Consider the following 14,101-nt stretch of genomic DNA (forward strand, 5'->3'; position numbering starts at 1 on the left):
TGAAGTTATTTTTTTCTCTTTCATTTTATAGTTGTAGTTTACTGATGTATGAACAGAGGTTACATAAAACCAGAGTGAGCGTCCTCTACTGACCAATCAGACTGCAGGGTTTCTAGCTCCACCTTTTAGTACCAGATCTGTGTGCTAGGTACCCCAACAGAGGGGGGACCAAACATGGGGACGCTAAGGAACGCTTCTGTTGGGACCATCCACAACTTTCACTGTGGAGACAGAAACAACACCAAACTGAACTGAACTGAACTGAAGTGCTCGGTGGAAACGGGGCTTATGTGAACGTTTGTGCCAAATTATAAGAAATTCCCTGAAGGCGCTCTTGAGAATGAGACAGACATACAGGCGTATGGACACAAGAAACCTAACGCCTCCGGCCACGGCTATCGCAGACGCAGAGCCATAGAAAATAAATATGAATAAACTAAATAAGTGAAAAGTGAATAATGAGCAGACGTCAGACGGGAGGAGGGTGTAAAATGTTGAGATGCTCTTTTTAATTGTCAGACTGTGTTTGAACAGTTCTCTGCCTCCTCACAGCTCAACCTGCCACACACACACACACACACACACACACACACACACACACACACACACCAAGGTCCTGGACAAACACATTTAAAGTTACACTGTGTAGTTTTAAGAAGAAAGTTCTCTTTAACAAGTTCCTATTAGAGAATTATTGATTTATTGATTTATTAGAATTCATCTGTGTTTGATATCAAAGTGTTAAAGTCAAAATGTTCTTCCTAAAAACCACACAGAGCCGCAGGAAGTGGGTGTTTGTAGTTTTTGGTGACTGAATGAAGCTCCTCGTTCTCTCGTGCAGGAATTATTCAGTGATGGGAAAAAAACAAAAAACTTCCTTTTAGTCCTTCGAGTTAGAAATGATTCAAATCAACTCTTCCTCTTCTTCTTCTTCTTCACACACAAACATGTCCAACCTGAAACACAGACAGGAAGTGAAACATCAATCATGTGGGACATCTTAGTAGTTTTTTCTTTTTCCAGACATTTAATTAACTTTTTTTTTTTTAATAATAAATCTGAACATTTTAATACCATTTTTGGACATTTCATTCCATTCATTCACACAGCAGGTATTTAGGAAACAGTGTTAACAGCTGCATTAATGTCTTCCCAGTATGACCTCATATATTTATCATAGTTATTTTCTATCAGATTATATTAATAAACATTTACTGTATCTGAGTGTCATGGCTGCTCCTCGTTTCCAGCGCTGGGCGTTCGGTTGCGGATTTGACTCCTCAGCTGTTCGATGAGTTCGGGGTTCTGCTGCTGCATCTGCTGAGCAAACTGCTGACCTCTGCAACACAAACAGCACCAACGCATCAACCTCACAACTCGTTATGTATCGTTCTACAGGCCGACATGAGCAGAGGGCCGTTTAATTGGTCCTCTGTCCTTGTCCCAGTATACAAGCACAGGAGGGGGTGAATTAACACCTTATCATCACTGCATGTTCAGACACAAAGAGATTTGTTTTCTCTCATAAAAGAAAACTGTGTCATTCACTCAACACGCTCACATACCGACACATTTGGGGCAGAGAGTTCAGATTGTGTTTGGCTGTGGGGCAAAAATTGTTCCTCAATCTGGAGCTGCAGCATTTCAGGGCCCTGTAGCGTCTTCCAGGGGGCAGCAGTGTGAACAGCTGGTGAAAGGGGTGAGTGCTCTTTTTAACGGTCCTGCAGGCTCTGCTGTGGCAGCGAGACCTGTAGATGTCTTCCAGAGGGGGCCGGGGGGGGGTCCAATAATTCTTGTGCTGTGTTGACCGCCCTCTGGAGAGCCGTCCTGCCTGCAGCTGAACAGTCCCCACACCAGGCCGTGACGCAGTACGTCAAGATGCTCTTCACTGAGCTGTAGAAAGACTCAAGTCATTTTGCAGAGCGGTTGGTCCTCCTCAGCGTCCTGAGGAAGTCTGGTCTCTGTTGGGCCTTTTTCACCACAGCAGTGTTTATAGTCCACTTGAGGTCCTCGCTGATGTGGGTTCCCAGGAATCTAAAACTAGGGACCCTCGAGGGTGGATCTGATGTGCCACAGGACTCGTCTGTTATTGAGCCAAGTATGTGCGACTCCTCTACGATAGGTGGAGATATGCCCCCTTTCAGCTTGTTAGTATTGGACCTTTTTCCTGTTGACCTATTACGTCACAGACCAAACAATGGACAAACAAGTTAGCTACGGTTAGCTAGCAGCTAACTGCTACCATGGTGGACAACTTTACAGCTCTGTACATTTGGTGCGTCCAAAAAGTCACGGCTCTGGATGTAGATTTCTCCATGTTGTTACCGGCTTCTTCTTCTCTTACACATTTAATGCTATTGGACTTCCGGGTCAAAGCCCGGGGCGGAAACTGTGGAGCATGCTCAGAGCGCCTCGGCCAGTTTGGGTCTGATTGACTGTATACATGCGGGAGTCACATGATCTGGGTGTGTTAGTCCCACTGTAACACATTCACTGCAGGACCATTTCACTCACACTGACATGTTCACAGGGGTTTTAATAAATCCATTTTCTCTGTCGTCATGGAAACAGACTGAATGTTGCTTCAAAAAAGGCGAGAGAGGAAATCTGGCAGAAAATGATTGTGTGAATGCACAAGTTCATATATTTATCATGCCTCTCTGTTTATTTCTAACGTGACAGCTGCTCACTGTGCAGCTCTGAAACTTAAAACCTGACGCAGCAGATTTAAACTCAACAACAGCATTAAGTTTACCGACACTGCCCCATGATGGCAGAGACGGGGAAATCACTTTAGTTTTTGGACAAATCAAAGTGAAATGAATTTTATTGAATATTATCTGTGATAAACACCAGTGTTCTCACCAATATTCTAATCGTGGTTCTATGAGCTGAACTTTACCAGCAGTTTGAAACAGACTTCAGCACGTCACAGTCAATCATAATGTTATGGTACCATTACAATGATACTGCAGCAGTACTCCTGATTAATTTAGTGAAGTATATCTGTGTAATGCTACCTGGGACCAGAGAACACTACAAACACTTTCAGTCATTCAGTAAAGCGGGATTTATACTACTGTGTTGAGCTGACCCTGTTCCTACAGTGACGGCTCTGCTTAGACGTGTCCCCTACACGCAACAACACGTCACAGTGACGCAGACCTCCTGTCTGTCTCTGTAAGCTGAAACCATTTCCCTCAGTGGAAACAAAGCTTTGATTTACTTTAATTTCACAGATAAGAAACAATAAATTGTGAAGACAATAAAGCCTCCACACACTGTGTGTGATTTATCCTGGCTGAAATATGAGCAGAGGAAATATCTGCTAGCTGCTAGGCTCATTTATACAATGTAAAATGCCATAGGCTTGTGCTAATAATGTTAGCATGTTGTATTTGTGGGGAAAATGTGTCCAGATAAAGACAAGTGTTTGTCTGTGAATGCTGCGAGTTATAGTGAAGCTGATTTGAGTACTGTGTTTGATGTTAATAAGCCATGACTCGTGTTTTTAATCAGTCAAACTTCACAGCACTTCAGAAACCCCACTGCTGAGTGACGATTTGGAGGCGCAACAAAATAAAATTTCCCGAAAATGTTGTTGAGATATCATGTTCACAAGAATGGGACAGATGCAAGGTCACAATGACCTTGACCTCTGACCACCAAATTCTCATCAGTTCATTGTTGGGTCCAGGTGGACATCTGTGCTAAATTTGAAGAAATTCCTTTGAGGCGTTCTTGAGATGTTCACAAGGATGAGACGGACCGTATGTGCGTACTGACGGACAAACCGAAAATTATAATGGCTCCGGCCTTCACCTGCGTGGAGACATAACAATATTCTTACACTTATATTCCGCATCACTGATATATTGTAGGTTCCCATGTAAAAAAAAAAAAACCCACTACACAACACAATGCATTCAGTCAGCTCGACTGTAAGTGCACGGCTTCGTTCTGTAGCATTACTGATGTAACGTTACGGCTCAAGTTCACATTTATGGGATTCTCTCAGGTAAGAATCTGTTTCACTCAAAGACTGACGCATCTGAGTGACGCCATTTCCAAAAGAGCCAATCAGCGAAAGGCGTTTTTCTTTTTGTTTTAGCTGATTTGGAGCTAAAGCTCTGAACACAAACTGATCCTGACCAGTTCAGGTCTGCAGCAGCAGTTACCATGGTGATCCATCCAGGTTAAAACAGAGCCGCTGTCGTGACACACTGATCTCACCTGGTGGTACACGCCTCAGGATGTGTGAACTTAATGTCAGGAAAACGTCTGTTATGACATCACCACGTTTTAACTCAGCGAGAGAAGCTCAAAATAAACAAACAAAACAACAAAGAAGCGTGTCATCCTTCACGTGTCTCTGGGAACTTAACGGTAAGAAATAATGATCTCATATTATGAACCCTCTGCTGCGGTACGTACGCTTGGATCAGTCCTGATAAATCTCCAGCTGCAGCAGCTCCGGGGGGCGCTGCACCTCCTCCTAGGCCTCCTCCTCCTAGGCCTCCTCCTCCTAGGCCGCCTCCTCCTAGGCCGCCTCCTCCTCCTCCTCCTCCTCCTCCTCCTCCTCCTCCTCCTCCTCCAGGCATCCCGCCGTACGCCCCTGACATCATCCCTGACATCCTGGATGAGAGGGAGGAGACAGGAAGTTAACCTCAAAAACCCAGAGAGGGAGAAACTGACGGAGAGAAAGTCAGATGAACTTACAGCTGCTGAACCTGAGGATTGTTCATCAGAGAGGACGCCTGCAGGGAGACACATGGACACATATTCAATAAAACTTTATTCAGGCTCACTGAGCACAGGATGTACAAGAAGAGGTCCCAAAATAAGACATTAAAAACAGAGCCGGATTGAAGCAGAATCGCTCAGTCACCAGCTCTCTAACCTCTAACCACTGACTTACAGTGAGGTGTTTCTATTATTTAGTCACATCCAGAAGAAGAGCTCGACCCACAGTGCGACCATGACGTGTTCACACAGGGCGACCATGACGTGTTCACACAGCGCGACCCTCACGTGTTCACACAGGGCGCAAATAAAACAATCTGCGCAAGTGAATTACATGTGAAGTCGATGTGAAAACACAAAAGCAGCGCAAATGGAGAAAGAATTTAGCGTCATACTCTCATTCGCAAGAGTTGAAAAATATGAACTTAAACAACCATTTTGCACCACGATAGCCAATCAGCATTGAGATCTCACCATGTTCATGAAGCCTGGGTTACTGAGCAGACCGGCCAGATCGACTCCGCCCATCCCTGCTGTCTGACAGAAAGACAAACAGAGAGTGTAAGAACAGACTCATCACTGCAACACTGGTCACAAAAACCTTCTTCTTCTCTGGTGTTCTTACTGGACTGGACGTCTCCATCTTCTCCTCGGCGATCTTCAGGTTGGTTTTGTAGGTGTCGTTGTCGGGGTCAAGCTCCAGAGCTTTCTTATAGTAACTCACTGCTTCTGTGTGTTTGTTGAGGCTGGCCAGAGCCAAACTGAAACACAATGACACAGAGAGGGGACAGTGAATGCATCAGGACTACAATCAGCAGAGCCAAACTGAAACACAATGACACAGAGAGGGGACAGTGAACGCATCAGGACTACAATCAGCAGAGCCAAACTGAAACGCAACGACACAGAGAGGGGACAGTGAATGCATCAGGACTACAATCAGCAGAGCCAAACTGAAACACAATGACACAGAGAGGGGACAGTGAACGCATCAGGACTCAGATTTGACTGTTTAATTTGAATACTTAACTATTTGTTCCTTTTTTACACGTAGAGTTTCAGAGTTCAGCGGGATGTTTAGTGACAGCAACATTCACATTATATAGTAAACAAGCCAACTACGCTAACGATAGATTAGAAATGTGCGACTAGACTTTTTGCGGACACCAGATTTCAAACAAAAGCCAGAGGCAGTGTCGTATTACGATGCTGTGAGCTGTAAATTCACCACCTCCAAGCAGAAGAAAGACGATAATGTGAGTCAGAGTCTGACCAGGCTGTGTCTGCAGCTGCTTGTTCCAAAGAGGAGCGTAAAAGTGAAGAGTGCTCACTCTGTAGCAAAAACCTGGGGGCGTCCCCAGAAGTACACTGCACACTGACGGGTGAAAAACAAAAAGAAGAATTAGAAAAAAAGACTGGTAGACTTGAAGCAGTGTCAGTCGACTGAGGGGCCTCTGACTGATGACTTTGAGGAGGCAGCTCTACCAGAGACGTCAGTGTGAGCAGCTTCATGTAGGAGCTATTTTCTCTCATCTGAACTACACCTACCAACCGTATCACCACACTGAAGGAAGCCTGCATCTACTGCTAGCTCATGTCAACATTACAGCTCAGCTGAGGAGGACGCCATTAACGTTTACATCTCACGCTGTCATGAGCCTCTCATCCATGAGTGGTTGCATGCTGCCTTCTGGGCGGTGATGCGATTGGAGGGTGTAGTTTAGTTACTTCTGATAGTTTCAGCTGTACAGCTGATACCACCAACACTCTGCAACTCACACCAAAACTATCTAACTGGTGAACAGCACTAGAAGTAACAGGAAAAATGTGTTTTTGATTTTGGGGTGAACTGTCCCTTTGATAAGGAGAGCCAGACGAAACACAGCAACACAGACAGACGTCTATAATTAGAAGACTCTTTAAAATATGAATCAATTAATTGTTTTACTGGTGTTGCTCTTGGTTGAAAACACACGACACTTCAGTGACATCTGACAAATTCATCTCATTTTCTAACAGAGACAGTTTGTCCTGTACACTTGCACATGTTATTAGTCCACCAGGACCAGACAATATCTTTCCATCTTTAATCTTGTACACTCTGACAAGAAGATTTACAGAAGCCTGGAGGTGCCAACTGAAGAAAAAGCTGCTGCTCCTCAGCAGAGAAGAGGCTGAAAACAGAGTGAATTCAGAAAGCAGCAGCTGCTCTGATGCAGCGTACACTGCTGCTGTGTTCAGTGACTGTGGGAGAGAACGCTGGCTGTCTTACCCCATCCTCCCGTAGGCTTTGCTGTAGTTTGGGTCGATGCTGATGGCCTGTTCACAGTCCTGCACCGCTCCAGCATAGTTCCCCAGTTTACTGTACGCTGCAGCCCTGCAACACACACACACACACACACACAATAATACAGTTTAGTCTCATTTTTAAATGATAATTTCTGTCTCAGCTTTCAGTCAGCAACAGCACCTGAACAGTGTCTACATAAAAGGGACAGCCAGCAGGACGAGTGTGACGTTTTGACGACGCCTTGTGTGTGCGGCCCGCCACCTGGATATTTAAAAAGCAGCTAGAAAGAAGTTAGCTGCTAACTCAAGAAGAAGAACAGCAGCTGAAATGTCCCCAAATAGTGAAAAGGAGCTCCTCACCCTCCGAGCAGAGGACGAGATCAGCTGTCATATAACAGGGACGCTAAATGATGTTATTGACATGTGATGTCATTGTTATTGTTTATAAAGAGCTGCTGAAGCATGTGTTTGTATGTCACTCTAGAGCAGGAGTCTGCAACCTTTGCCATTAAAAGAGCCATTTTTGACCAAAAATAATTTGAAAAAATCTGTGTGGAGCCGCAAAACATGTTTGAGCCTTATAATCAAGGTAAATAGCCTATTAAGTCTAAATTAGCGTATACTTATGGTCTAAATAAGCATTTCTTAATATGTTTTACCACAAGGTGGACACTGTGCAGGGCACTATTAATAATTATCTGGTACTTAAATTTTGCAGAGCTGGCAGTGAGAGCAAACAAATCTGTCCACGCACTACTACATTCTCTATTTTATTCAATTTACTTTTTTGGATTTGGCATCCATAGCTAACCAGCCACTGCTATTGAGGTTCAGCAACATTTGGATTCACAGAAGGAATTTCCATAGACTTCTTTTCTCAAAGGCTCAAGGAGCCACTGGACAGGGGCTAAAGAGCCACAGGTTGCCTACCCCTGCTCTAGAGGCTGCTGTTGTGTTATGCCCAGTTCAGACCAAAGCTCCACGATGAGACGGGTTGAAACAAACAACTCCCTCTATTCTCTAACGTTGTAAAAAGCTACCGGTTCACTAGAGCTTAGATCGGGCCCAAAAAATTCAGCCCGAGCCCGTGCACATTGTGTCCGGGACTGGCCCGGCCCGTCCAATTAACTGTAATTATGGGCCCGAGCCCAATTTAAACCCAACATTTTTCAATAAGTCTCTGTGCTTCTGATCTGTAACGTTGACAGGAAGTGACCACCATGAGACGACGTATCATCTCTAGTCAACGACTCTCTGTGCTTCTGATCTGTAACGTCGACAGGAAGTGACCACCATGAGACGGCATATCATCTCTAGTCAACGACTCTCTGTGCTTCTGATCTGTAACGTCGACAGGAAGTGACCACCATGAGACGGTGTATCATCTCTAGTCAACAACTCTGTCATTCGTTCTGATTTGCAGCTTTTCAGACTTATTTTGTGGCTGAATATAATTTGTAGCTTCTTAAAATCTGAATGAGGATAGTGATAGTGAGATACTGGCTACAGTGATGAAACAAAACCAGCATCAGATGGACTGGATTCATAATCAATACGCCACAATAATATAAATAACCAGCGCCAATTCATCAGTCAATGAGAATGTGTGTGTGGGCGGGGCATAAGCACATACAGCCAGCAGCAGCAGCGACCCACCGTCTGACACCGGCACACTGTGAGGACAGAAACAGAGGGCTCTGTGGGGACGGAGCACCTGCTGCAGCAAGCCAACACGCCGTCTGTGGTCATTTTGACTTGACCAGCAGACTTCACTACAAGCTGATTGGCTGCTGAAACAGGTGACGTGCTTTAAAACCAGCTGAGTGTCAGGTGACATCATCAGCCGGCTTCAGTCAAGCTCAGACCGGCCAGTTCACACCGCTAACACTTTTCTCTCCAATGTTCTAAAACGGTTTTGTCTCGTTGCCGATCTACATCACGCTCGCCACACTTCTTTTGATTCCGTGATGCTGGCATGTTGACTAAAATCACACACTGCAGCAACGTGATGCCGTCGTTTGGTTCTGTGTAAAAATATGAAGGCAGCATGAAGAAGGCTTCAGACAACATCAGCTGAAACTGAGGAAGAAGAAGCCGCTGAGTCCAGAGTGAACGTCTGTTGAATACTCAAACTAACTTCACCACGATGCAGTGTGGCAGCTGCCACCAGACTGACCACAGAGTTTATGGTGCTGCTGTCGCCCTGTGCTGCTCTGTCTGTGTCCTTCTCTTAAGTCGCAAAGCTTTCAGTTATAAACATGTTTTCCACTGCGCAAGAAAATGGACGTGTGGCATGAGAGTGTGAGAAAAGTGTCAGTTATCAGGCTCTTATGATCAATCATGAGTTGGCGGCTGTACCCGGTGCACGTCAAGCTGAGAAACCTGAGCACGGCTCAGATTTTACATGCGCTAGCATACCGTAGTATTTGGAGCCCTGCTGATGACGAAGTCCTGATGACCCACTGACCTGTTGCAGTAATAGACGGCGTTCTGAGGGTTGATGGCGATGGCCTTTGAGTAAAACTCGACGGCAGCTGCAAAGTTCTCCACCTTCATTTGGTCGTTACCTGCAGATCGAAACACGTCACCTCAATACTGACAAATTTAATCCAGGACAGAAACCAAAGACATCAGCAGCCTCTTTAAAGACGTCTGGGTGAAGCAGCGAGGAAGAGTTTCCTCCTCACCATCAGTTTTGAGAGTCTCGGCCTCGGCTCTCTGTTCCTCAGTGAGGGAGTTTGGAGGTTGTGGAGAGGAGTTGTTGTTGACCCGAGACTCAGACGGGAGCTGCAACATGCACACAAACACTGTAAGTCAGTCATCACTGCCTCAAAATACTTCAACATAAATATCCCAGAAACACTTCTAACCAGGCTCGTTTACCTTGGCTGTGGCTGAGGCGAAGATCTCTGGTAACGTCATGGGGACGGCGAGGCTCTGGTCGTCAGTCGAGACTTCAAACGCTGTCTCCAAACACTGGACAGCAACTGCAGAATGACAAACTCACTTTATTAACACACTGAGGAAACTATGACGAGACCAACAAAGAGAAAAGTCATGTTTAACAATCAGAGAACACATCAGAGTCATTCATCGAGTAAAGATACCAAAGCTACAAGTGCTGCTGACCGTCTCCTCTTTACTTCACACATCTATGATTTGGGTTTTTCAGCAGCAAAATAGGTTGAAACTGTTGGGACAAGATTTATATCTTAGTAAGTATCACAGTTTGACATGTCCTGATCAGAGTCCTTTTAGGGTGTTTTCACACATGGTCCTTTTCAGCCCTCTGAGTGGACTCAGAGCGTGTGTGGAATAAAAACAATAAATGTACAGCAGGTAAAGATCTTCCAGAATCTGGTTTATAAACATGTCGCTGCTCATTGGCTTACACCTCTGACACACCCACCAAACAAGAGAGAACATACCTCAAAGCCTGTTTCACACTGTTTCGGTAAACATGTTGTGGCTTGGAAAACGTAGCAAAGCGGTGCACAATGTTTTAAGATTGAACGTGCCCCACAAACACAAAACAACTGCTACCTACTCTACCAGGAAATGACTGTTGTTGTTGGTGCAATGTCACAGTGATTCTGTCTATAAAGATCATTTGGGCACAAAAAAAGGAAACAAAATCTGTCGCCCAGTCAGTGTCTATAGACCCTTTAGGCCCGACGTCACGATGACATCATGTTATCACCTGGAGGTGCAGCTGCCTCTCCCCCACAGGGCTGTAGGCTACACAGGAGTGTTAAAATGTGTTTGTCTTGTTGTGTTATTGGGAGCCAGAATAGAAGGAGTCATGGCTCAAAACCAGCCGCCACTGCCCGTCAACAAAAACAAAGACCAAAGGACTGGACGGAGGCCATCATCAAAAATGCTCACATGACAGTGTCCAGAGTGCGCTCAGCTCAGTGCCCCTCTAATATAATGTAGGGGAAACACTGAATCAAGCAAGAGGACTAATGATGCCATTTTTTAAATTATATTGTAATCGTAATCACAAATCGCGATATTGTCCACTCAAATCGCAATCGCACATTTTTATCAAATCGTGCAGCACTACCACTAAGCCACTGACGCCCCTGGGGGCTGTTCCTTGTTAAACAAAAAGGGTCTCGCCTTTTAACAAAAAGGTTGTTATAAACCCTTAATTCACTCAGTTAGATCCTGATCACATGGATGTTGTGTCAACCCAAACATGACCAAACAACAGACTCAGCAGCTGAGATGTGACCGCCTCCTCAGACTAGAATACGTCATGCAGTGCTACCACAACCTGTTAGTCGCAGTAAGAAATGGTGTCACCACCACACTGGTGATTCCACAACGTGTCACATGCTGCTGGTCTTTGTCGTGTGTCCTTCCTCTGATGACTCACCTTCCAGACTCTCCTGGGCGCCTGAGCTCAGATTCCCTGACTGGAGCTGATCATGGAGGAACTGGAGGATGGAGAAAGCGAGGCGCTTGTTGTCTGTCATGGTGACGGACGCTCAGACCTCTCTGTGGTCACTGAGGGAGAGAGACCCTGAAAATAACAACAAGGAAGACAGTGAGCCGGTCACGTTATCACGTCACTATGAAGAATTTCACTGCTGAACGGCAGTCTTTTCATAAAACTGGGCCGTCTGTGCAGTAAAAAGACACAAACACTTTATAAATCTGTGCTTCAGAACCAGATAAAAACAGAAAATGGGTCATGGCATTTGATTTTGCTCGAGGAGAGAAAACCTACAACTACCAGAATGCACTGCACCGCACCAGACCAGCTGGTAACAAATGATATCATTAAACTATAAGCTAAAATATGTTCCTGAAAACATGTGAGGAGAGAAACAGGCAGCACAGTAACAGCATCTTGGTTTATATTTGATCAGTGCTGCTTAGTTTGATCTTATTTCATTCAGCCTCCATGTTCACTGTGCAGGAAACAGTATGGTTCCCACTTCCTGTTTACAAACGCTGGCAATTACAGTGGGTGAGATTGTCAGGGTAAGCCAATCAGAGGCAGAGTAAAAGCTGAGTTATGCTTTGGCGTGCGAGACTTTTAATGAGCGTTGCATCTACGTGTGTTCATCTTATTAACACTGCAGTCACTGCTTGATCAGCCCACAGTCTGTCTGTGAGCAACAGATTCACCTCCCTCACTAGTCGCTACAGTGGCGGGGAAATAAAATCAGTGAATCAGTAAATACAAACACTTGGTTTCATCCCGTGGCGCTGACATGAAAACTTTTTTAGTTCAGTAAATGTCTGTCGTCAGTCAGGCAGCCTGACCGGCCCATAGATGTATGATGGTCTGGCCTCTGTCCTCTCAGCTCTGCAGGAGCTGCTGCAGACACACCGCTGCATCTGTGCACAGTGATGCTGGCGGAGTTTCTCCATGGGGTGGGTGGTTAGACGGACAGAGGTTTACCACAGTTCATGGACACATACTGCCCTCACTGTTTGGATACAAAGCTGCATGAAAATGTGCGAAGTATCCCTTTATATGTCATGTTGAAAATTACTTCTGCTACTTTGCATTAAACTTGCTGTATTATATATTATATGTGATACTTAGATATTTGTACATGAGGATTCTCTCAGTGTGATATTAGCACTGTTACTGCAGTGAAGGATGTGAATACTTCTTCCACCACTGCCTCCCTCACAACACACAGTCACACTCAGTTGAGCCAACCCCCTTTAGCATTAGCTTGTAGAACATTCTAGCAACTCAGGCTAAGTATAACTCCGCATGACTGTCTTAGTAATGCTAACACCTGACAGCTAACTTTAGCCATCTCGGTATTTGAATCATGATAACACAACAAACCGGCAGTAAGCAGACAATCGGAGCTGTGGGACGTTTCAAAGCAGCGCTGCCAGCTCACTCTGGACTTTAACTTATTTTACATTAACAAATATCAGCAGCTTGCTTTTAGCTTAGCCTGCTAGCATACCAACATAAAGACTCAGGGTAGTAGGCTGACACTGGCTCTGTTCGCTTTTGTGTACAGCTGCTTGTAAAATAAAGTTCATGCGAATCCCCTATCAAAACTCTGTCAGTTTAACGCTGCCTTGTATATCGGCGGGAGAAAGCAGATGTAGAAATGAGATTAAGTTCATGGGTGGAAGCCTGCATGTTTGTAGGTAGCTTCGGCTCACAGTTGACTCATCTGGCACCAAGTCATCTCAACAGATTGTAGCTTAAACGTCGGATTTCTCATTTACGACAGCCGCTACATACCGTTAAGTGCTACTCATTAATGTACTTTATATTCCGGGAGGGGGTCTGAACATTGGGCGAACCCGGTACGAGGCTGTTACATGGTGTGTTTAACGTGTGCCGAATTGAAGAGCGGGTCTTGACAGTTCGTTACACATCTTCACTTTAGTTCTACCGTGCGGAGGGTTTCAGTCAGAAGCAAGGCCATGTTGTATTACCGGAGTTTTGAAAGAGGCTTGGCGTGACGTGTTCTCCGAACCACAAACGGCACGATGCTAACGGTTAGCGAGCTAGCTGGTCACATTCCGTTGACATAACACAACTGACCGTATAGTCACTGAAACGTGTCGTGGTGTCTAATAGCGCGAGGACATGGTGATGTGTGTTTCCTACCAGCTGTCTCTGTGCTTCAGGTTTGGATTGGCCCGGTAACGTTAACGGATAAGTTCGCGCTAGCCCCGCTCCTTCGGCTAACTGTTGCCGTCATTCAGCTAGCTAATAAGCTGGTCGCATACCTGATGTCGTCATGCGTAGGCGCCGGTGCAGTGCAGGTCGTGACCGGCGTCAAGTTAGAAAACTACCGGAAGTTTGGTAAACTTGCCTTCAGAATAAAAGCATTCAAAAATTGTTGTAATATTTCCCCCTTTCTTGAAAAAAACTTCACTGAATACATTAAGTCTGTACATTCCAGATTATCGTTATAAAAGTTGATGAAAATATATTTTACAATATAAAAATAATGTAAAAATAAATTAAATTACACAACAAATAAAATGTATAGATAAAAAAGAACCTTCAGCGTCTGCTAAAAATGATGGAATAAAACTGGAATATCCAAATAATCTAACAATTTTTGCA

At 44.9% G+C, this 14,101-nt stretch overlaps 1 protein-coding gene across 1 annotated transcript; it reads right to left on the reverse strand.

Annotated features, from left to right (window-relative positions):
• Nucleotides 1-480: 480 nt before the first annotated feature.
• On the reverse strand, nucleotides 481-13,774 carry sgta (small glutamine rich tetratricopeptide repeat co-chaperone alpha). The gene is made up of 12 exons (XM_078168430.1): nucleotides 13,637-13,774; nucleotides 11,414-11,560; nucleotides 9,916-10,019; nucleotides 9,720-9,819; nucleotides 9,500-9,599; nucleotides 7,016-7,120; nucleotides 5,369-5,504; nucleotides 5,218-5,280; nucleotides 4,720-4,757; nucleotides 4,435-4,635; nucleotides 1,216-1,339; nucleotides 481-956 (listed from the first exon to the last, which is right to left on the reverse strand). Exons 2-11 carry the CDS (start codon nucleotides 11,511-11,513, stop codon nucleotides 1,228-1,230), a joined length of 1,059 nt encoding a protein of 352 aa, XP_078024556.1. The 5' UTR covers nucleotides 11,514-11,560; nucleotides 13,637-13,774; the 3' UTR covers nucleotides 481-956; nucleotides 1,216-1,227.
• Nucleotides 13,775-14,101: the final 327 nt, after the last annotated feature.

The sequence above is a fragment of the Epinephelus lanceolatus genome, chromosome 6 (genome assembly GCF_041903045.1).
Source record: "Epinephelus lanceolatus isolate andai-2023 chromosome 6, ASM4190304v1, whole genome shotgun sequence".
In the NCBI taxonomy this organism is placed as follows: Eukaryota; Metazoa; Chordata; class Actinopteri; order Perciformes; family Serranidae; genus Epinephelus; species Epinephelus lanceolatus.